This window comes from Pelophylax lessonae (assembly GCF_965119305.1).
Source record: "Pelophylax lessonae genome assembly, chromosome: 1".
NCBI classification, from domain to species: domain Eukaryota; kingdom Metazoa; phylum Chordata; class Amphibia; order Anura; family Ranidae; genus Pelophylax; species Pelophylax lessonae.
In genome coordinates, this window is record NC_138768.1 from 229,453,310 (window position 1) to 229,475,888 (window position 22,579).

Consider the following 22,579-nt stretch of genomic DNA (forward strand, 5'->3'; position numbering starts at 1 on the left):
TGAATTCTGTTGTAAAGGGGAACTCTGATATAAGGGAGTTCCCAGCATCCCCCCTTCAATCAAGGTGCTAAAGCCCCCCCCCCCTTACATCAGAGTCCACAGGGCACCCCTTACATCTGAGATCTCTTTATCTTAGTGTACTCACTTGCTCAGAGGTAGGAGAGAGAAGGGAGGGAGGGAGACTTCAATCACAGACATTGGGCCTGTGCGCACACCTACAGTATGTACCTGCGGTACTCAGTTACTTTGGGATCCACAGTTCATTCTGAATAATTTGGATGGGTTTCAGGTGGTCTGAAACCCGGAAACATTCTTCAAAACTGGGACTGTCTGGGTAAATCCTGGACGGGTGGCAACCCTACTGCTGTCACATTTCACCTTATGTCTCTCTTGAATCCTCACAATTATAGCAATATGTTTCTGTGACAATGGCTATCTAGCAAGAGTCTCATATTTTCAAAATATATAAAAAGGAGCAAACCAAATGTATTGATAAGGCATATTATACTGTACTTCAAGGATCTCTTTGCGAAGGTTCTTTGGTTGGCGGAAATGAGTAAACGTCAACAGCTGGTTGGCGGAAGTAAGTTATAGCCAACTGAGGAGGTCAGCTGATCTCGTAGGAAGTAAGACGAGCAGGCAACTTTTGGTTGGCTGTTGTTAGAAGAGGCGGAGCTGTAGTAATGTGGGGAATTAGCATGTGACGCCCTCTTGCGCTTGGAGCCTGTGTTGCTTCAGTAACTGTGTGACGGGTGTCTGGGCTGTAGGATGAGGAGGGGGGTCACGCAGTTGTAGGCGACGGGCAAATGGTCCCGGAGCGCAGTGCGGTGCCACAGAAATCCCGCCCGCGACCCCATCCGCAGGAGGTGAAGGAGGAGGAGCTGTCCTACCCGGAGTGGATTAGCCGGAGTTACGTGGAGCTCATGAGTCTGGACGAGCACTCGATGCAGGCGCTGTCCTGGAGGAAGCTCTACCTGAGCCGGGCCAAGCTCAAAGCTTCCAGCCGCACCTCGGCTCTGCTCTCCGGCTTCGCCATGGTAAGGAGGGGTGCCCGGCTCTGCCCGCCTCAAGGTTACAGCTGTCATTTTTGGGGGAGGAGGGGTCTGTGATTTGGTAGACTGGGGGGCAGCAAGGCTGAAACTTCATACATGCATCTCAACGCACACACATTCCTCATGTATACAAGGTGGAGGGATATATATATATATATATATACACACACACTGTGTGTATGTGTGTGTGTGTATATGTGTATATATATATATATATATATATATATATATATATGTGTGGTGAATACAGTATGGAGGGAAGGATGTGTGATGACAGGATGTGAGGCACACATTGAGATTCCAGATAAAGACGTTGATGACATCCGGAGTGTGATGAGTGCCAGGCACAGGGCTCCTACACACTGCCCATCATCCAGCTCCTCTAATGAGTGCCAGGCACAGGGCTCCTACACACTGCCCATCATCCAGCTCCTCTGATGAGTGCCAGGCACAGGGCTCCTACACACTGCCCATCATCCAGCTCCTCTGATCAGTGCCAGGCACAGGGTTCCTACATCCTGCACACACTGCCCATCATCCAGTTCCTCTGATGGGTGCCAGGCACAGGGCTCCTGCACACACTGCCCATCATCCAGCTCCTCTGATGAGTGCCAGGCACAGGGCTCCTACACACTGCCCATCATCCAGCTCCTCTGATGAGTGCCAGGCACAGGGTTCCTACATCCTGCACACACTGCCCTTCATCCAGCTCCTCTGATGAGTGCCAGGCACAGGGCTCCTGCACACACTGCCCATCATCCAGCTCCTCTGATGGGTGCCAGGCACAGGGCTCCTACACACTGCCCATCATCCAGCTCCTCTGATGAGTGCCAGGCACAGGGCTTCTACATCCTGCACACACTGCCCATCATCCAGCTCCTCTGATGGGTGCCAGGCACAGGGCTCATACACCCTGCACACACTGCCCATCACCCAGCTCCCCTGTTGGGTGACAAGCACAGGGCTTCTACACCCTGCATACTGCCCATCACCCAGTTCCCCTGTTGGGTGACAGGCACAGGGCTTCTACACCCTGCACACACTGCCCATCACCCAGTTCCCCTGTTGGGTGACAGGCACAGGGCTTCTACACCCTGCATACTGCCCATCACCCAGTTCCCCTGTTGGGTGACAGGCACAGGGCTTCTACACCCTGCACACACTGCCCATCACCCAGCTACCCTGTTGGGTGACAGGCACAGGGCTTCTACACCCTGCATACTGCCCATCACCCAGCTCCCCTGATGAGTGCCAGGTACAGGGTTTCTACATCCTTCTAACACTGCCCATCATCCAGCTTAACTGTTAGCTGCCAGGCCTCTAAACACCAATGGCAGCACTTTTTTCACTACTCTTAGGGTATAGTTCAAAAGGGGGTTGCCTGTGTTGGGTACTAATGATGGTGCCACATCCCAATTTGAATCACAAGAAGAGAATTCCCCTATTGGTGGGACTTTTTAGGCACTCACATATGCACAAAATTTGTAAAATTTAATAATTTTATTGAAAAAAATAATTACAAAATATAAAAGGCAAGTAGGATAGAATACATCACATGTGCAATAAAGAATGACCACACCAGTTCAGGGTGAAGACTCAGAACCCGACTAGTTTCGGAGTTTAGGGTATAGTTAGACATGTGTCTAAAGCTCCCTTGCCTCTGAAGCCCGATCTGCGTTCCAATTGCACTTTAGAGGCTACGGACAGGCGTGGCAGCATATTGGTTAAAGAGCGCCCCCATTTTTTTTTTTTTTTGGAAACGCAGCTGCTTTCGCACCAGGCACCGAAAACTCCTGTGTATGTGAGTGCCATTAGGAGTTAATTGTTGTGGAAACACATGCGATCTGCACCACGCACTCCCACACATGAAATAGTTTGAAGTAGAGATGCACCAAATTTCAGCGGCTGAAGCATATCATCTGAAAATGGTGTTTTCAGCTATTTGCCAATAGAGAAAAGGTGCCAATAACCACAATTTTTCTGTGCTTATGGTGTGTTTTTTATAGGTCATGTGACTCAAAAACCACATAAAAAAATGTAACACTGATGCGTTATTGCTGCGTTTTTCAATACATTTCAATGGGAGATGCGTTTTTTTTATTTTTTTTATTTATTTTCTGACCACAAATGCAGTAAGATATTTAACACCATAACGGAAGTGCAACGGACCATTCATAGAATTTTAAGGGGTGAATTTTGGTTGCGCTAAAGGTGCTGATAATGGCCAACAATAAATTCATGTTCATTAGAAAGTCTAATTTATAGTTTGGTTTCCGCACCAAAAGCTAGCCAACTACACTACCCACAGTGGAGTCCATGCAGGGGCAGGCTTTGGAGTTTTTAGAAATGCCAGTTGCCTTTCATTTGTATGTGCCTCCTAATAGCTGACAGCTGTGTTAACAAAGCACACAGAGAGAGATGCAAATTCCTCCTGCATAAAAACACAGCTCTCTACACAAGTGTGTACCTACCCCCTTCACCCTGGGGAGGTGTGTTACAGATCCCTCCAAACAGCAGCAGGACACGGCTTTCCAACTGATTGCTACTCCCCAGACGAGCCTTGGCTCATGTCCCATAGACCAGGGATGGACATGTGCCTCTGGGATCTGTTGGAATCCGTTCTTCTAGTTGTCTGGTTTTGTCACATAGAAGTAAGCAGGATCGTGGTCTATCTAGCGTTCAAGCCATATGCCGTGTGGGGGGGGGGGGGGGGGGGGGATTTACTAAAAGTGGAGCAGATAGAATCTGGAGTAGTTGTGCACTGTACCCAATCAGATTTTATCTTCAGCGTGTTCGGTAAAGTAGCCTATCTCAAACTTTTCAACACCGAGTAACCCTTGAAATATGTTTCTGGTATCGGGGAACTCCTGCTAAAAATGACTATATCTACAACTCACGATAGATTAGTGTGATGATCAGTGGGAATAATGCTTCTTACACTTGTGGTCAGTGGGAAGAATTCCCCCCCCCCCATAGCTAAAATGATCATTGGTGTCAATAGGGACTTTTCTGTGAGGGAGAAATTGCCCATTGCTCAAGGAACCGATAGCAATCTCTGGAGGAACCCTGGTTGAGAAACCCTTGGTTGATTCATCTTTTCAGGATAAATAAAAAGGGGAACTAACGCACAGCACCCTCCCTACATCCCTTAGTCACCAATGCGCTTGGGTCCTTTGATGATTATCTTCTACCGCCCATGACAGTGCAGCAGTTCAGGCATTGGAAAAATTCTATACATTGTTGGAGGCTGTGTAGTATCATAATACTCCCAATGGTAAGCGGCAATTTGGTCAGCTCTGGCACATGACCACTCTGACCAAATTAGAACCTCTATGAGCCCTCTTTGTTACTGGATGGAATTCAACAAGAAAGAAGTGCACAAAGGTGAGATTTTCAAATGCCCAGGGTGGGAGGAGACTAACAGATTCCTCCATCTGCATGGTCCCCTGCAGGTTATTAGCATAATGTACTAGTATGCAATGCATGCTAATACATTTAGAAAGACTTACCTTAGAACTAAGCCCTCCAGCAGTGCGCTGTCACTGCTGACAGGGCTTCTGAGCTCGCAGGCTCCGGCTGTTTGAATGGGCAAGCTGCGATGATGTTGGGCAAGCTGCAATGATGTCAGGCAAGCTGCGATAACGTCAGTCCCGCGCATGCACACAGGAGTCATGGACGCGGCATGCCTCTCAATGGATAGCAATAGCATGCCTTCCATTGAAAGAGCTGTGCACATGTGCCGTTGACATCACCAGCTGCTACTATAATAAAGATCTCCGAAACGGTGCACGTTTAGGAGATATTTACTGTACCTACAAGTAATCCTTACTATAGGCTTACCTGTAGATACAAGTAAACAAGGGGTCTTTACTACCACTCTTTCACACAGGCGGACCGTTCAGATCTGCCTGTCCATTTTTTTGGCGGATCTGAACTGTCCCCCCCCCCCATGCATCCCTATGGGGCATCCGCTGACATCTGATCCGTCAAATCTGAATGGATGGAAACCCTATTTTCCATCCGTCCAGCAGATTGGATGGGATTGGATAAGAACGCACCGACGGTCCGTTCCCATCCGATTCCCCCATAGAGATGTATGGGGAACTGAGAGCTGTCATCCACCTGCTCAGCGGGAGATCGGCGGATCGATTCCCCTGCTGAGATAAACGTATTCCCTCCGATGGACGGACAGTGTGAAAGGGGCCTAAGCCTTGAAAGGGAAAGCTAGAAACTGATTGCCTTATACAGCTGTTTCCGAATCTGCCTGTTTTGGTTATTCCCCTCAGTTTTTCTGCATCCCCTCAGTCTAACTTAATGAAGGGCCTAAAAATAGTCTTCCATAGGGCCCCATGGTGACCCTGTCCGCCATTGCTGTAGATATCACATTTTTTTTTTCTTCACTAAGGGCTCTTTCACACGGGCGTTCCGTATGTCCGTTTTTCATCCCATCCGTTTGCGGATGAAAAACGGACATAATGTATCTCTATGTAAATACGGATGTCATCGGATGATCATCCGCTGACATCCGTTTTTTGTCAGTTCAGTTCAGTTCAGTTTTTTTGAACGGAGGAGAACCCTATTTTTTCTTCCTTTCAAAAAATGGAACGGAAGCAAAAACGGATGTCAGTGGTGTCATCCGCAGACATCCGTATTTACATAGACATGCATTATGTCAGTTTTTCATCCGCAAACGGATGGGATGAAAAACGGACATACGGACCGGATGACACAAGTGTCATCCGTGTCCGTTACAAAAAAAAAAAAAGGACCTGATCGGGCAAAAAAAAAGGAACGCCCGTGTGAAAGAGCCTTAAAAGCGAGCGCAAAATCAGGCACCCACTAGTGTAGTAAATGTGATCAATCACCTTGAAGAAAATGGAAATCTGAAAGTGGTTGCGTTCAGAAGACTTCCATACAGTCAGGTGCATGACGGTAACCAAGGACGGTGATATAGATCTATAGTCACCAGACAGTCCTTGTAATCCTCTACAGGACTGGCCTTACTCGGGAACAATGCTGGACTTTTGTTTCTGTTGCTGTATTACTTTGTTTTTAGTCAATTCAGGAAAGTCAAATGCAGTCTGTGTGCCTCTAGGGTAGAGCATTTCAGAATTGTTGACTTCCTTGTGGTATCTGCCGCTGGTTGCTTAAGCTTTTTATAGATCCTCAGTAGAACGATGCATGTCTGTGTTGTCAACCATTCTTTGTAACAGGAGCACTCATGTATAAGACCAAGGAAATGTTCAAATCAAGAAAAACCTATTTCTGATGGTGCTGGTCTGTAAGCCCAGGGTCATATAGCATCTTCAGGAAATAAACTATGTTGGCTTTTTTTTTTTTTTTTTTTTTGAAGGTCAATGGTAATCAGGATTTGGACTCCCTATAACTGCGCCCATTTGCTTTTTACTGTGGCAGTTATGCCGTTCATCATGTCACACAGTACTGGCTGCTTACACTGCTTAATGGGAAGTCACATAACAAGCGTACACACTGCTATGCTGTTAGATTATGTTCCACAACTTTCCACACCACCCCCATCCCTCATGCAAATCGCTTGTTCCTTAAACCTGTTGCCTACATTTCCATTTACTGCTGACATTTAAGATTGTCCTTTTTGTTTTTCTAGCATGTCTCATAGAAGATTTGTGTTTGTGTGAACCTACTCATTTTCCATGATGAAATTATCATGTCTAATTATTACACAGCTAAGTCATGCTTTGACTTCTTTTCACTAGCCACCAATTCAAGGACCTCTTAAAATTATGGGGCATTGTGGGGGGTCAGTTTGCGCAATAAAGATCCTTTTGTAGGTTGTGCATCTGTATGCATAGATCCATGATGGTATTTGCAATTAGGCCTCTTGCACACAAGACTCCTGTTGAAGCATCTACTTTTTCAGCTTTTTTTTTTTTTTAATTAATTTGCTCGTATTTTTGCGCATTTCTGCGTATACGGGGCCTGCGCAGTTTCGGGAAAATGTATTCTTGCGTTCTTGTTCATCACAACATGTGCACGTTTGTGTGCGTTCGCGCGTATTTGCTTGCATTAGGTGTAAATTTACTGACCAAAAAAGCTTTTTTTTTTTTTTTTACTGAAGAATGCACGGCGCTTGTTTACGCGCCTGTGTGCATAGGAACATTACAATTAGGCCTTTTGCACACTGCAGCTCAACCACTTTACCACCGGAGGATTTTGCTGTCTTACGTCTGGGCCACTTTTTGCCATTCGGCACTGTGCAACTTTAACGGACAATTGCGCGGTCATGCAACGCCGTACCCAAACTAAATTTACGTCCTTTTTCCCCCTCAAACAGAGCTTTCTTTTGGTGGTATTTGATCACCTGTGCGATTTTTACTTTTTGCGCTATAAACAAAAAAAGAGCGACAATTTTGAAAAAATAACTATTTTTCACATATTTTTTTATATGAAATTCCCCCCCAAAAAAATGTAAACAAAATTCTTTATCATTTTAGGCCAATTTGTTTTCTGCTACATATTTTTGGTAAAAAAAAATCGCAATAAGCGTATTTTGATTGGTTTGCGCAAAAGTTATTGCATTTACTAACTAAGGAAAAGATTTCTGTAGTTTTTGGTGTTTTTTTTTTTTTTTTTTTTTTTTTCCTGACTGCGACATTGCGGCGGACAGATCGGACCCTTGACTGACACTTTTGGGGGTACCAGTGACATTACTACAGTAATCAGTGCTATAAATATGCACTGTTACTGTAATAATGACACTGGCAGGGAAGGGGCTAATTTTTATTGGTGATCAAGAGGTTAATGTATGCCTGGTGCTTACTGATGTGTGTGGGGGGAGGGGACTATGTGACACAGGCACAGATCGCAGGTTCAGCTATGCTGAATCCTGCAATCTGACCCTGCCTGTCACTTAGGAGATCCGCCCGCTTTGTTTACACAAGAGGGCGGATCTCCACACTCGATTCCCCGACAGTCGGGGAAGAGCGGCAGTGATCACCACCGCTCCTCCCCTGGCCTGACTCCCGCTGTGACTGAATACAGCAGGAGCGAGCCTCCTGCGTCGCACGCCGCCGAGAGAGGGGAATGTCTGGCGACGTAGGTCTATGTCACCAGACGTTATCGAGCCACTTTGCCGTAGTAGAGCTCTAGTGAGCAGCGGTAAAGTGGTTAAAAAAGCTCAGTACAGCTTTTTTTTTTTTTTTCTGAGCTAAAATACAGCCCATTTATTGTAATGTGCCTATGCACACAGGCGTGTAAATGAGTGCCCAGCATTCTTCAGTAAGAACAAAAAAGAAAAATCTGCATTTTTGGACAGTAATTTACGCCTAATGCGCGCAAATACGCGAGATTACGAACAAATGAACGCACGCAAACATACTGTAGATCCAAAAAATGCACATTTGCATATTTAAAAAAAAAAAAAACACGAGAATACATTTCCTCAGACGCAAATTTGCATTAACGCATATGTGCGAAAATTTATGCAAATGTGCGAAAATGTGCGCATTTCAATAAGATAAATACGCCTGAAATTTACGGCTCAAACAGGAGTATTGTGTGTAAGAGGCCTAATGAGCTATATTTTAGCTCCATAAAAAAAAAAATCTGTACTGAGCTTTTTCAAGCTGCAGTGTGCAAGAGACCTTAGCATTTTTCAATGATTCTAGCATCAGCGTTGTTATGAAAACAGGAACAAAGGAAAGCTAAGCCGTTTTCCACAGAAACATGCGTCAGTATTTCATGTAAAATATAAAACCCTGTTGGTTTTTAGGAGGCTGCACTCGTGTCCTATTTTAGGAATTTTCCATAGTGTCTGAGTGTCACCCAGCCTCTAGGTGTATGTAAAAACTTTAAGGCATAGTTCACTGCTCTGTATTTAGAGTAATGCATATTGTAGAAATCCTGTTTTACTACATTTTGTTATGTGGTTTGCAGCAAGTGGATCTTAAAGTTTGTTCTAAAGCCTAAACATTATTTACCTTAATGCATTCATTGGATTAAAGTGTTCCTAAACCCAGGACCCTGCATTCACTATATGTGGTCTCCCACAGAACATGGAAGTGCAATTATTTTGGGGAATATAAACTGCTAAATACCTTTTCTCACCAGCAGTATATAGCAGCTTTTTGACTTCTACCAGTGTCTGGTTAAAGCTTGTAGGAGATTTCCTTTTACTCTGTCCTATGATGCTGCATGACCCCTGACCCTCTGGACAGTGCTGATCACATGCACCCTCCCAAGAAAAAAAAAAGAACTTTCTAGCAATACACACCAAACTGAGCATGTGCAGAGTGACTCCAAAGACTGTCTTATCAGGAGATAGATTGGGGACAGTGGAAGAAGGGGAGGATCAGGGAAGATAGAATCAGTCTTTTTACGCAATGCGGAGGAGTAACCCCTTAGGTTCCACAGTGAGTATAACCAGCATGCTTTACTGCATATACAGGCTGATTTTACTGTTGTGGGTTTAGTAACACTTTAGGGTAAAAAAATGTTTAGGCATTGATTTTGGCCCCTCACCCCCCTTTATACTTTAGCCTTCATTCGATTCAAGGCTCTGTGCAAATCTGCAGCTATTCTCTTCCCCCCCACTTCTGGGTCTCATTGGCTTTGCTGGGGCACTGGGAGCCATTGGCTTGCGGAGCTGGTAATCAAAGCCAGCAATGGGGGGGCTGGGGACTGTCAGTCACCACTCTCTGCTCTGCCCCTCCCCCCTTCACTCATTAACTTGAGCGCTGGGCTGTGGAGGGAGTGGGAGTGGCCTCTTAAGCCTGCTGTCTGCTCTGCTCCTCCCCCCTCACTCACTGGAGCGCTGGGCTGTGGAGGGAGTGGGAGTGGCCTCTTAAGCCTGCTGTCTGCTCTGCTCCTCCCCCCTCACTCACTGGAGTGCTGGGCTGTGGAGGGAGTGGGAGTGGCCTTTTAAGCCTGCTGTCTGCTCCTCCCCCTCACTCACTGGAGCGCTGGGCTGTGGAGGGAGTGGGAGTGGCCTTTTAAGCCTGCTGTCTGCTCCTCCCCCTCACTCACTGGAGCGCCGGGCTGTGGAGGGAGTGGCCTTTTAAACCTGCTGTCTGCTCTGCTCCTCCCCCTCACTCACTGGAGCGCTGGGCTGTGGAGGGAGTGGAAGTGGCCTCTTCAGCCTGCTGTCTGCTCTGCTCCTCCCCCTCACTCACTGGAGCGCTGGGCTGTGGAGGGAGTGGAAGTGGCCTCTTCAGCCTGCTGTCTGCTCTGCTCCTCCCCCTCACTCACTGGAGCGCTGGGCTGTGGAGGGAGTGGCCTTTTAAACCTGCTGTCTGCTCTGCTCCTCCCCCTCACTCACTGGAGCGCTGGGCTGTGGAGGGAGTGGGAGTGGCCTCTTCAGCCTGCTGTCTGCTCTGCTCCTCCCCCCTCACTCACTGGAGTGCTGGGCTGTGGAGGGAGTGGGAGTGGCCTTTTAAGCCTGCTGTCTGCTCCTCCCCCTCACTCACTGGAGCGCTGGGCTGTGGAGGGAGTGGGAGTGGCCTTTTAAGCCTGCTGTCTGCTCCTCCCCCTCACTCACTGGAGCGCCGGGCTGTGGAGGGAGTGGCCTTTTAAACCTGCTGTCTGCTCTGCTCCTCCCCCTCACTCACTGGAGCGCTGGGCTGTGGAGGGAGTGGAAGTGGCCTCTTCAGCCTGCTGTCTGCTCTGCTCCTCCCCCTCACTCACTGGAGCGCTGGGCTGTGGAGGGAGTGGAAGTGGCCTCTTCAGCCTGCTGTCTGCTCTGCTCCTCCCCCTCACTCACTGGAGCGCTGGGCTGTGGAGGGAGTGGCCTTTTAAACCTGCTGTCTGCTCTGCTCCTCCCCCTCACTCACTGGAGCGCTGGGCTGTGGAGGGAGTGGGAGTGGCCTCTTCAGCCTGCTGTCTGCTGAAAACGGGTCACAGTAGTGCAGTATGAACTGTACTCCTGTGATCCACAGGGAAAGTACAACCAAACAAGCTTTGTCTGTACTTCTTTTACAGATGCACAACTGTGAAGGGGTCCCTAATGCAGCTTTTTCTTTTTATTTCCAGCCTAAATACTCTCCATATGGTAAATTATCTGCAATGTGCAACCTAAAATAGTTGCAGCTGGTTTTCCTGACCACTGTTTTTAACAAACACACTTTTGCAAACAAATTATTCCTTGAAAAGGTTTTTAGCCTTTTTCTCCTCTGATAAGCATCCTAGCCCCAGGTTTAGCTGTTAAGCCTGTGCATATTTGGGGATTATGAAATGTAAGTATTAATAGATTAGGACATTTCTGCACTGCTGCTTGGGACATGATTTCCATTGCAAGATGAGGATCTAAGAAGGGTAAAAGGTGACATTTTCTTTTGAGAAATGCATCTGAAATAAAATAGAGCGACTTTGTCCTAGTAATATCATGTGCTAAAAAGCTTTCATACAACCTGTCAGAAGTAGTTACTTTCCTGGCTGTTTACATCAGTAAGGAATATAGGACCTCCGATATTGTACTCAAAGATTCTAGCAAGATCACATATTGTATAGCTCCAGTAAGCTATTCACGTGTTTAAATTCCAGTTCCCACTGGGAGTGTCCCAACTGGTAAGAAATACTTATTCGAGAATCTCATCAACTTGCTCACTAATCCTTAAAGTGAAATTCAAGTCTTGTGTTTTTTTTTAAAAATAACAATCACTTTCTTCTTGCCTGCTCTGTGCAGTGGCTTTGAACAGAGTGGCCCCAATCCCCCTTTTCACGGGTCCTCCAGTGCTGCTCCTGGCCTCTCCCTTACTGCCCAGTGCTCCTACAGCAAGCAGTTTGCTATGGTGGCACCTGAGCCACTACTGTGTCCATTCAGGAATGAAACCGTGGCTTGGCCCCACCCCCTATCTGTCCTTATTGGCTCACTGACTTTGACAGGAGCAGTAGCAAATGGTGCCTGCTGCCATCTCAGCCAATGATGGGGGAGAGTCCTGGACAGCCAAGGCTGTTGAGCAACATCCCTGGATCAAGATGGGGCTCAGGTCAATATTAGGGGGGCTGCTGCACACAGGTTTTTTTTATTTTAATCTTAAAGCGGTTGTATCCCGCTTTTTGACACTTTTACCTACAGGTAAGCCTATAATAAGGCTTACCTGTAGGTACAAATAATATCTCATAAACCGGCACGGTTTAGGAGATATTTACAGTGCATGCAGCCGCTCGCACGAGCGGCGCATGCGCTCTGAAGGTCCGGGGGGACCTTCAATTAACTTGCCGGGAGCTTGCCGGAAAAATCACTCCCGCGCGCATGCGCGGGAGTGACGTCATCGCGGCTCCGGCCAATCAGCGCGCTGGAGCCGTCTCTTCCGGCCAATCAGCGCGCCGGAGCCGCCGAACCCGGAAGAGACGACGAGGGATCATGGCAGCGCCCGCATCGATGTCCGGGGGTCCGTGTCGGGGCTTCGTTTTAAGGTAAGTTAAACATAATGGGCTAGTATGCGATGCATACTAGCTCATTATGCCTTTGTCTTGCAGGTTTTTTTTTTTTTTTTTATATAGGGTTTACAACCGCTTTAATGCATAGAATGCATTAGGATAAAAAAAAAACTGCTGCCTTTAGAACCACTTTAATGTTTTTCCAATCATCCTCCAGGACATGAGAAATGATTATCCCTTCCCTCTACAGGAAACGCAACTCAAGAGGTTAAAAACCCCTCTCACCCTGTTTGTCTCTGTTTAATTTGTGTTTTTGGACGTCTAGGCATACACTGAAATGTTTCTTGTTTTTCTTCCTTTGAACAGATCAGTGGCCCCCCTTTGGTCCCAGATTGGCTTCATCCTAACTGGATATTGCCTAGAGGAGTCCCTGTTTTTGGGCAGGTAATGCCTATACAAGGATCTTTCCCCCTACTTGGCAGCTCCTGAAGTCCCCCAGCTTTAACCTTTTGTCTTGCCTCTGGGTTCATCTATACTTTGGCAGAGGCAGTTTTTGGCTAGTTCCTGCAACACCAGGTGGTTTGGCACCCTTTACTCCTTTGGGCTGCTTCCTGATTGTATTCAGCTGGGCCTTGGTGGGCACCGAAGGGTGTCAAATGGCATCTGACGTCCCTTTCCAATCTCGGTGCAACTTTTAGCCTGGCCTCTCGGATCTGACAACATATTTACCTAAGCTCTGCAGGCAGTAGCAAACAGAAGTCAGATTCCTCATTTCAAGGGTTACTCTTTTCTTATAGTCTTCATTTTGCCTCCACCAAGGTTCACTGTATAAGTGCTTTTCATTAAGATCAGACAGTGATTGAACTGTACAGATTCCCAATCCTCCACCAATACCGTCTGTTCAAGATATGATGTACAGGGGTTTGCAGGAGCAGGTCAGAGTCCGTCCTTCCTTTCCATTATTCTTGAGAGAATAGAAAGAACCAGAAAAAGAAATTCTTAATGTGCAACCATTGAAAAGGTGTTTTCCCTTTTTATTAGAGCGAATGATAAGAGATTCTTTAAATGTCCTAAAATTGTTGAGGCACTAGCACAAGTTTCCAAAAATTCAATCTTCTCCATTTAAGATTGGGGTACCATCAAAGATCAGGTGAACATCAAGGCAAATGCTCTGTTTGCTACTCCTCCATGTTTTCTAGATGTGTTTGGTAGAATTTGTACAGGCTTTTTCTAGATCAAGGGCTTTTACTCTACTAGCAAAGCCAACTAGCCTAAGCCATGGAATGGAGGCATTCTTGAAAGGGGGAAGAGGCTATAGAACCAAAATGCTTTTTTTTTTTTTTTTTTTTTTTCAAACCTCCAGTTCTAAACTAAGCAGGGCACTAAAGGCCAAGCCTCAAAGAAAATTGGGTTCTTTTTAACAAGGCAAATGCTAAGGGAGGTCTATTTAAAGTGGTCATAAAAAGGCTTTTTTTTTTTTCCTCCTTTTTTGGGGTCCCCCACTGGCGCTGTCTGCTCACCCCATCCTGAGTGTTTCCCCATAGCCAGTTTCTTGCTATGGAGGCACAGGTGTGGGCTCAGGCCCGAGCCAGGCTGTGTGCATCCATAGACGAACACAGCGCAGGTGCAACCCCTTTCCCTACTCCCAACTGTGTACGAACACAGCGCAGGTGCACCCCCTTTCCCTACTCCAACTGTGTTTGATTGACTCCACAGGATGAAGAAAGGGCTCCGGTACATATTTGGGAGCGAAAGAAACGGGTAGTGGGACATTTTTTTTTACCTTAATGCAGAAATTGCATTAAGGTAAATTTATTTGAATTTATAACCACTTTAATTGTGCAGAATCATCCTACAAAGATAATAAATGATGCCAGGATCAGCGTAGGGGGAATGGCTTTCTTTTTTTGTTTTTCTTTGTTTTTTTTTTTTTTTATTTTTTATCTACCACCAATGGCAATCAGTTGCAGCTAATGAGGGACAGATATATTCTAGTTTGACCAAAAAAAAAAAAAAACCTTTTTTCTCACCAGACCGTGAAAGAGCAGAGGAAAGAGGAGGCCCTTACATGGTGCATTAAGAACTTTCACCTGCAGGTACAAATCTTTCAGGGTTCATATTCCTAAATCGTCTTGGTAAAAAAAAAAAAAAAAAAAAAAGTCCTCTGAGAAATATTGTATGATTATCAATCTGAGAAAGTTTAAGAAGTTCTGGTTTTACAGGAAACGGAGGATGGGAAGTTTTTTTTTCTTTTTTTTTTTTTTTTTCATGAGAACCCTGGGAGAAGATGTGTTTTGTGGCCTTCTTTGATTTAAAGAACACACATTTGCATATTCCCAATCATCCAATACATCAGATGTACCTGCGATTTGTGGTATGGATATAGAAAGGGATACAACACTTTCTGTTCAGAACCTTGCCTCTTGGCTGCATCCAATGTCTTCAGATTTTGTTGGATGTCATGGCACTTCTGGGTCTCCAGGGGATTGCCCTAATCTCTTACCTGGATGCCATTCACCTCTATTCCCCATCAAGGAAAAGGATTTTAGCAGATCTCAACCAAATGTAAGGGCGAAAGAGTTGATGGAAACAAGGGTCTCCCTGCCTGCAGGCCAATATATCATGCAGAACCCTGAAAATCTTTCATTGGGCAGGACTTGGGTACCGTTGTATACTTTAAAGATTACCATGGTTGCCAAATCTTGTGGCCAGGGGTGCATGCCCAAGGTCATCAGGCACAGCGTGTTTTGGAAAAGTTGTCATCTTTAAATCTCAAAGAACTCTGTGGTGAAAGAGGCTCTTGGGCCTTTTGATCCCTAGTAAGAGACCACAAGGTTCTGATCTTCACAGACCATTCCACTGCAGTTCCCTAACTGAATATTCAGGGGGTAAAAAAACACCTTTCCTCTTGCAAATGGCGCAGGAAAATTTGTTTTGTGGAAAGGGCAATTTGATCTCTATTTCAGTAGTGCCTATAAGAGGTCCTCCAAAACACCCAGGATAATTTTTTCAGCAGAAGGCTTGTTCATCAGGGCAACTGGCAATTTAAATCGACAAATTTTGTACTAGATTACAGACAGATGGGACATTCCCCCCCCCCCCCCATAGACCTCTTCTAATACTTAATAAACAAGCAAAAAATTGGGGGAGCAAACCCTGAACATGTATATCTAAAGCCGGTGCAGCTATGGACCAAGCAACATGTATATTAAAAAAGAATAGCGCAACCATGCAAAAGAAATGACTATCAAATATGGAGACCATCCATAAATAAAAATGGGGGTTTAGTTCCACCATATGGCCATATTGTGCTCAAGCCCACCACTGCGTCAAAGTACCCCATTATCGGTGGGTCCTACACTATCCATAAAAAAGGGGTGAATCCAGCCTCTCTTACCCTTGGAGACAACGCTCCTTGCTGGGAAGGTGTGCTAATGCACTGCAGGGGACTCCTCCTATATCTACTTGATAGAGGGCACCAATAGAGTACAGGTGTGTGTGGGGGATGGGATGCTCAACCTCATAAGTCTGGTCAGACCGAATACATAATAAACAAGCAAAAAATTGGGGGAGCAAACCCTGAACATGTATATCTAAAGCCGGTGCAGCTATGGACCAAGCAACATGTATATTAAAAAAGAATAGCGCAACCATGCAAAAGAAATGACTATCAAATATGGAGACCATCCATAAATAAAAATTTGATAGACAGCGAAATAGGACAATAGGATTCCAGCATCAGTAGATTTTTGCCCAGCTAAGGAAGCACTATAATACAGGCTTCAGTCAAAGAATCTGGAAGTCGAAAGGTCTCAAGAGCCTGGTTCAGAACCTTCAGCAATTCTGGCAACAGTACCCCTCCATATTGTTTATAGATTTCTGGTGGTAAGCCATCAAGGCCCGAGGCCTTTCCATCAGGGAAATCTGTCACTGCCCGTTTTAAGCTCCTCCAGTGTCAGGAGGGCGTTAAGCTCCCACTTGGCAGTAGCAGAGAGAGAAGGCAGCTTAAGTGGCTCTAAAAATTCCCTAAGGCGGACCTAGGGTAATCAATGTTACTCTGCTATAGGTTGCTATAGAAAGTGCTAAACGATCCTAAAATGTCTTGCTGGTCATGTGAGCACAAACCCTCCGCTGTTAGTATAGATTAAATAAAATTAGTGTTAACTTGAGAGTTTGCTATCACTGCCAGCACGTGACCTGTTCTCTCCCCCTCCTCGAAACACCTATACCTGGAGAGGAATCAAGAGCGATCAGCCTCATCTAGAGCTGATCATCTATCCAGGCTGAGCGTTTAGAAGGGGACGGCTCGTGAATGCACTGGATTTCCTTTTTCTGTACCTCGGCTATCAGTAAATTTTCCCATGCTAGATTGGATTTATTGTGCGAACTAATAGCTTTGAGCAGAACTCCCCTCAAGAATGCTTTCATAGCGTCCCATACCACCTGAGAATTGGCAGAGTTGACCTTATTGTGGAAGAATTCAGTTAAAGCATTGCTCGTTGTGTCCTCCCGAGAAATCATCATTAACCAGAAGACAGGGACACGCCAATTAAATTAGGCTTAGTCGTCGGTTTAATCTGATCTAATTTAACTAATATAGGAGAGTGAAATATTGTACTTTGGAGACCCATGAAAGCATCGGATCTGTGCCCAAGGTCATATCTATTCTCGAAAGGGTCTGATAAGTACTTGAGCAGCAAGAGTAAGCATGGGATAGTGGATTCTTAAGACGCAATATATCGTGTAATCCTAGTTCCCTGCATTGTCTATAAAAGGGAGTCTCCACTTGGGAACCTGCTGAATATTTATCCATGCTAGGGTTGCTGAGACTATTGAAATCCCCCATAAGCAGTAAGAAAGATCCAGAGAAGTCTGCTAAAAATGCGCCTATCCTCCGGAGCACCTCACCACCATAGGGATGGGGGTTGGGATATAAACCGAAACCCAAAATACCTTGCATGGAAAATATTGTTCATACCAACAAATCTGCCCTGGGGATCAATCATGCTTTGCTTGCAGGAAAACTGAAGTTTGGAAGAAATCAGTATACTGGTGCCTCTCACATAAGCTGAGTACACGGAGTGATACTGTGTGGGGAATGTTTTATGCTGCGGTATAGGTACAGTATCCTGAGTTAAATGCTTTTCCTGCAAGCAAACAATTGATGGGGCAAAGTGGGACAAAGTAGTAAACCTAGCACGTTGCTAATAGGGTCTTTACCTCCCCTGATATTCCAGGACATTATTGTAATTTCAGTAGCCATGATCAGACGATCATATGCATATGGCAAAAATAGGCAAAATAGCGATAACCATAATGCGTTCGTGTAGAAATGATCTCCAGCTTGTCACAAAAAGCAATGCTGCACTGCAGCCTTAAAGCGGTTGTAAACTCAATTAAAAAAAAAAATAAAAAATAAAAAACCTGCAAGACAAAGGCATAATGAGCTAGTATGCATCGCATACTAGCCCATTATGTGTAACTTACCTTAAAACGAAGCCCCGACACGGACCCCCGGACATCGCTGCGGGCGCTGCCATGGTCCCTCGCCGTCTCTTCCGGGTTCGGCGGCTCCGGCGCGCTGATTGGCCGGAAGAGACGGCTCCGGCGCGATGATTGGCCGGAGCCGCGATGACGTCACTCCCGCGCATGCGCGCGGGAGTGATTTTTCCGGCAAACTCCGGCAAACTAATTGAAGGTCCCCCCCGGACCTTCAGAGCGCATGCGCCGCTCGCGCGAGCGGCTGCATGCACTGTAAATATCTCCTAAACCATGCCGGTTTAGGAGATATTATTTGTACCTACAGGTAAGCCTTATTATAGGCTTACCTGTAGGTCAAAGTGTCAAAAAGCGGGATACTACCGCTTTAACCATGCGTTGACCGCCTTTAGCTTGGTGAGATGTGTTTGGCATCTCTGAAGAACTGTGTAACTGAAAGAAATCTTCTCAGGCCCACGATGCATCAGGAGGGATTGGAATTCCAAGAAGAGGTTGATCGGTGCTGTTCATATCTGTCTAGCCAGTTGACAGCCGTCTTAAAGCGGAGTTCCACCCAGACAGTCAGGGCTAGTACATTCCACAATGGCTAGCCTCTGATCTGTCCCGGGTTGCACTTACCTTTTAGGAGAAATACTTACCTTGAAAAAGTATTCTCCAGCGCTGCCATCTCAGGTGTGGGCAGCTTGAAGCCAGCGCGATCCTCTTCGGCGTCCTCTTCCTTCTTCGGTCCCACGATGCACTGCACCGGTGCGCGCACGTCATCCCTCCACAGCTTCTGGGCATGCCCAGAAGCTGTTTAGAAGGGAATGACACGCGCGCGCGCCGGAACTGACGTCGGGGCCGGTGCAGGCGCAATGATTCCTGGGAGCGATGACGTTCAGCTCCCAGGAATCATTGCAAAAGCCAGGAAGTGACGAATCGCCGCGGCCGCCGAGGGGAGGAAGAAGGAAGTAAGGTAAGTATATTTTCTCTACAAGGTAAGTAAAAAAAAAAAAATTGCGATTTATCCATTTGTTTTCAGGTGACCCGGAGCGAGAAGATGGAGGTAAGTATAAAATTAGGGTGGAACTCCACTTTAAGATATCAAAGAACAGGGTTCCTAAAAGGGCATTTCCTCGATTCATACAGTGCAGACCTGTTCTCTCCTCACAGCTGTCAAAAAAAAAAAAAAAAAAAAAAAAAGAACCCCGCAAATGTTTATCAACATTGCCAGGGCTGGGAGAGAACTTTAGTGCCAGTTCACACTAGTGCGGCTGCGGAGATCGCATGCTCCTTCATTCGCACTGCACCCGCACAAAAGACGCAAATGACCCTTTTTTTCAGCCGCATCAGGATCGGATCTCACAGTGGTTCACACTTGTGGGATCCGATCCTGTGTGAACTGTCAAATCGCACTGCGATATGCGATCAAACTGGGGGTGTCGTTAACATTTGACACCCCCTGCGTATCGCATATGGCAGTGTGAACTGCCTCTTGTGCGGATGCGATGCGGGAACAGGCTGCGAATTCGCATCCTTCCCGCATCACACAAGTGTGACCCGGCACTTAAATGCAGTTTTACAATGTATCATTTCGTTCTTTTAGATCAAAAGAATGGACTTCCATTTTTAAAGGAGGGCAGTTAAATATCTTAAAGACTAATGGGCCATACACACTATAAGATTTTCTGAAGACTTTTTTTCCTTTAGACTTACCAAAACCATATAATATGAGGTCAAACCTAAACACTTTCAATTTGTATGCAATCTGGCAGGCCCTTGCACTACATAGAAAAGGTAAATCTGAAGGAAATCTAACCACAAAAGTTTGATAGTTTGTATCCAGCTTAAGCCTTTTTCTGACCCTTTCTGCTTAATAGTTAAAATCAGTATTTCTCTTTCGTTCATTGATGGACACAGCTCCTGTCATTTTTGACCCCACAGGAGTAGGACACTAAGCAGAAGAAAACTTCTGGCTACACCCATGGGCAGTCCCAGGGGGTATACTCCTTCTTCCTGCTATAGTCACTCAGCCTTTTTTCTGCCTAGTCAGGAGTAAGGACCTAATTCCTTGCTGGGATCTTTGGTCCTAAGAATTTTTTCTTTATCCTCCTGAATTTTTTCGGTGAGATCTACGGTACTATCCACTGCCAAACTGGGCGACGGGCTGGCTTATCTAGATCCAGTGATCACCCCAGTCTGGCCAGTGAGCGTGCGCAGGCCTCTGCTCTGCGCTAGGTTGGCAACGACATAGCCCGACTGGACAGGGGCTGGCCCTGCAAGTTAAACCTCTCACAAGGTCGCATACAACTTGTTTGTGTAGTCCGGTGGCCATTTTCTTGTGGTTTGCCATTGCAAATAGCGGCGGCCATGACAGTGAAGCCCTATGGGTGGCCATTTCGGCAGTGGGAGCCCCTGGTGCTGACTTCTGGATCATTTAGCTTCCTGATTGCCACACTTGTAGTGCAGATTCTCCTGGTGGTTGCAGGTGCCTTTGTTGCTAAAGAGTAGGGGGCAACCAAAGCGTCCCCATCGGGTTCCTAAGCGTTTTACTAGGCTTTACCTTTGTGAGGAGTCCTTTTTTAAGAAGTGGACTGTGCCACCGATGGTGGACCCTCCAGTTTCCAGATTAAACAAGGCAACCATGACTCTGGTTGAAGAGTCCCAGGCCTTTAACCTCCCTGGCGATAATCCCGAGTGTGGCTCGGGGGTAGTTTTCAGTACCAAAAGCAGTAACCCCTGAGCCAATGTCTGGATTACCTTGTAGTTAAATTTACCTTGTCCCTACGATCCCCTGATGTCCTCCCGCTGTGTCCTCTGGCAGCATGACATGATACAGTAATGTAATCCTAACAGGTTACAATGTATCAAACCATTTCACCTCAGTTTTGTCCTTAGTGCTTTGTCCAGTGCCCTACCTGCACTTTTACTGTTTAGTCCTAGGAATTAGACCTACAATATAAAACAGATTTCCATGCAAAATATTGTACCAATTTAACATTCAAAAATACTGACCTAATCGGAACACCAGGGAGGTTAAAAACCCGGCTGACCAGAAGGCGGAGGCTGTGGCCCGTACTATGTCCACCTTAGTTGATTCGGCAATGAGGTCGGTATTTACCATTGCCCTGGCGTAAAACTCTGACTGAGTGGGCTAAGCTCCTACGTCATGACCTGGAGGGAGAACAGCTCTCCCCTGCCTTTGTTGAGCTGGCGGTCCAACTGGTCCAGGGGCTGCAGTTTATCTGTGATGCCTCTTTGTGTCCGTCAATGAACGTCAGAGAAATTCATTTTACGGTATGTCAAAAATCCCATTTTTTTTTTTTTGCTAAAAAATGGCTTAGAACCCTTAAACATATTATATAATGTATATGCGTGTGTTTTTTAGCAGAGACCCTAGAGAATAAAATGGCGATCGTTTCAATCTTTTATGTCCCACTGTATTTGCACAGCGGTCTTTCAAACGCAGTTTTTTCTTTTATGAAAAAATGCACTTTAATGAATTAAAAAAAAAACTAAACAGTAATGGTGGCCCAATTTTTTTATTTATTTATTTTTGTATGATGTGAAAGATGTTAGGCAAAGAATCATGATCTTTATTCTAAGCAAAAAAAATTGTGATTCTCAGTCCTTCCTCTGAAATCCAATTACTTTGACCTAGAACAGGTATGTAGACAAGCAAGAAGTTCTGTCCTGGCTAGCTGGATACTACCTAGCTCTGGGTCAGTGACTCTCAATGATTGGAGACAGTGACAGCTAAGCAAGTAGCAATGCCAGAAGGAGGTAGCTATTGCAGCCCGCTTTTTTTTCCTTGCATGAACCATGGGGTTCTGGGAGTAGGGGTAGGAATATTACCTGGCAGTGTCTTTAGCCTGCTTGTCTCTGTCATTCATTGCATCCTTGTAGGTCTGCTAGTAGCACTCAGACAGGGCCTTGCCAGAGAGCAGCTGCTAGCATCTCCTTGAGTCAGACTGCAGTGATGTCCTGGCTCCTAGACATGTTGATTGGAGCCATGCAGGAAGCCAGGGACTGAGGGAGAAAGCTGTTGCGCCCAGGTTCAGAAGTAGTAGTTGTGAGAGGAGTTGGGTTAAGTTTACTGCTCATGTAATCTTGCTCGATGTGATCAGATGAGTTGTGCATGTCATTCCAGCCCCAACTCATACCTGCTCTGCCCTGTGCTGCAGCACCTCCTGTTGCTAATAATGCTATGGAATCAGTCTCATCCCTTGTATACGCAGAATCACTGCAATCCCTAAGAAAATCCACACCATGACCCCTCACTAGCCTCCCCACATAGTGAGCTGGGAGAGGAAGCTTGTATCGTCCTGGCTCTGGTGTATAAGGCACTTCAGGCAGATTGTGTACAGCAGCCAGCTGGCTTTACCTTAGTTGCCCCTTCCCACTGACCCTATGGGGCCTGCACCCAGTATGGGAGGCTTGCCTGCACTCCACTGAGAGCAGGGCACTCAGAACCTGGTTGTCTATTTCAGTCACACAGGAAATGCCCACTCCTGGTCTTAAGAACTAGTAACACACAGTTTCGAATTTTAGGTTTTCTGCTGCAAGGTTAAAGGCAGATTGGCAAAACCTTTTCTTTTCCATTTTAGATAGAGCAAGGGAGGGTTATAACCCCTGACAGATTATTTTTTTTTCCTTCCATCTGTGTGCCATTGTGGAGATTTCCCTTCCCTTCA

The 22,579-nt window shown here is 46.0% G+C and overlaps 1 protein-coding gene across 1 annotated transcript in view; it reads left to right on the forward strand.

Annotated features, from left to right (window-relative positions):
- Nucleotides 1-653: 653 nt before the first annotated feature.
- LOC309568952 (calcium release-activated calcium channel protein 1-like) overlaps nt 654-22,579 on the forward strand; it is a 57,945-nt gene continuing 36,019 nt past the window's right edge. The window contains exon 1 of the mRNA XM_082274717.1: nt 654-1,037. Within this exon, the coding sequence (XP_082130843.1) occupies nt 807-1,037 (231 nt within the window). The 5' untranslated portion in view covers nt 654-806. The remainder of the gene's footprint in view (nt 1,038-22,579) is intronic.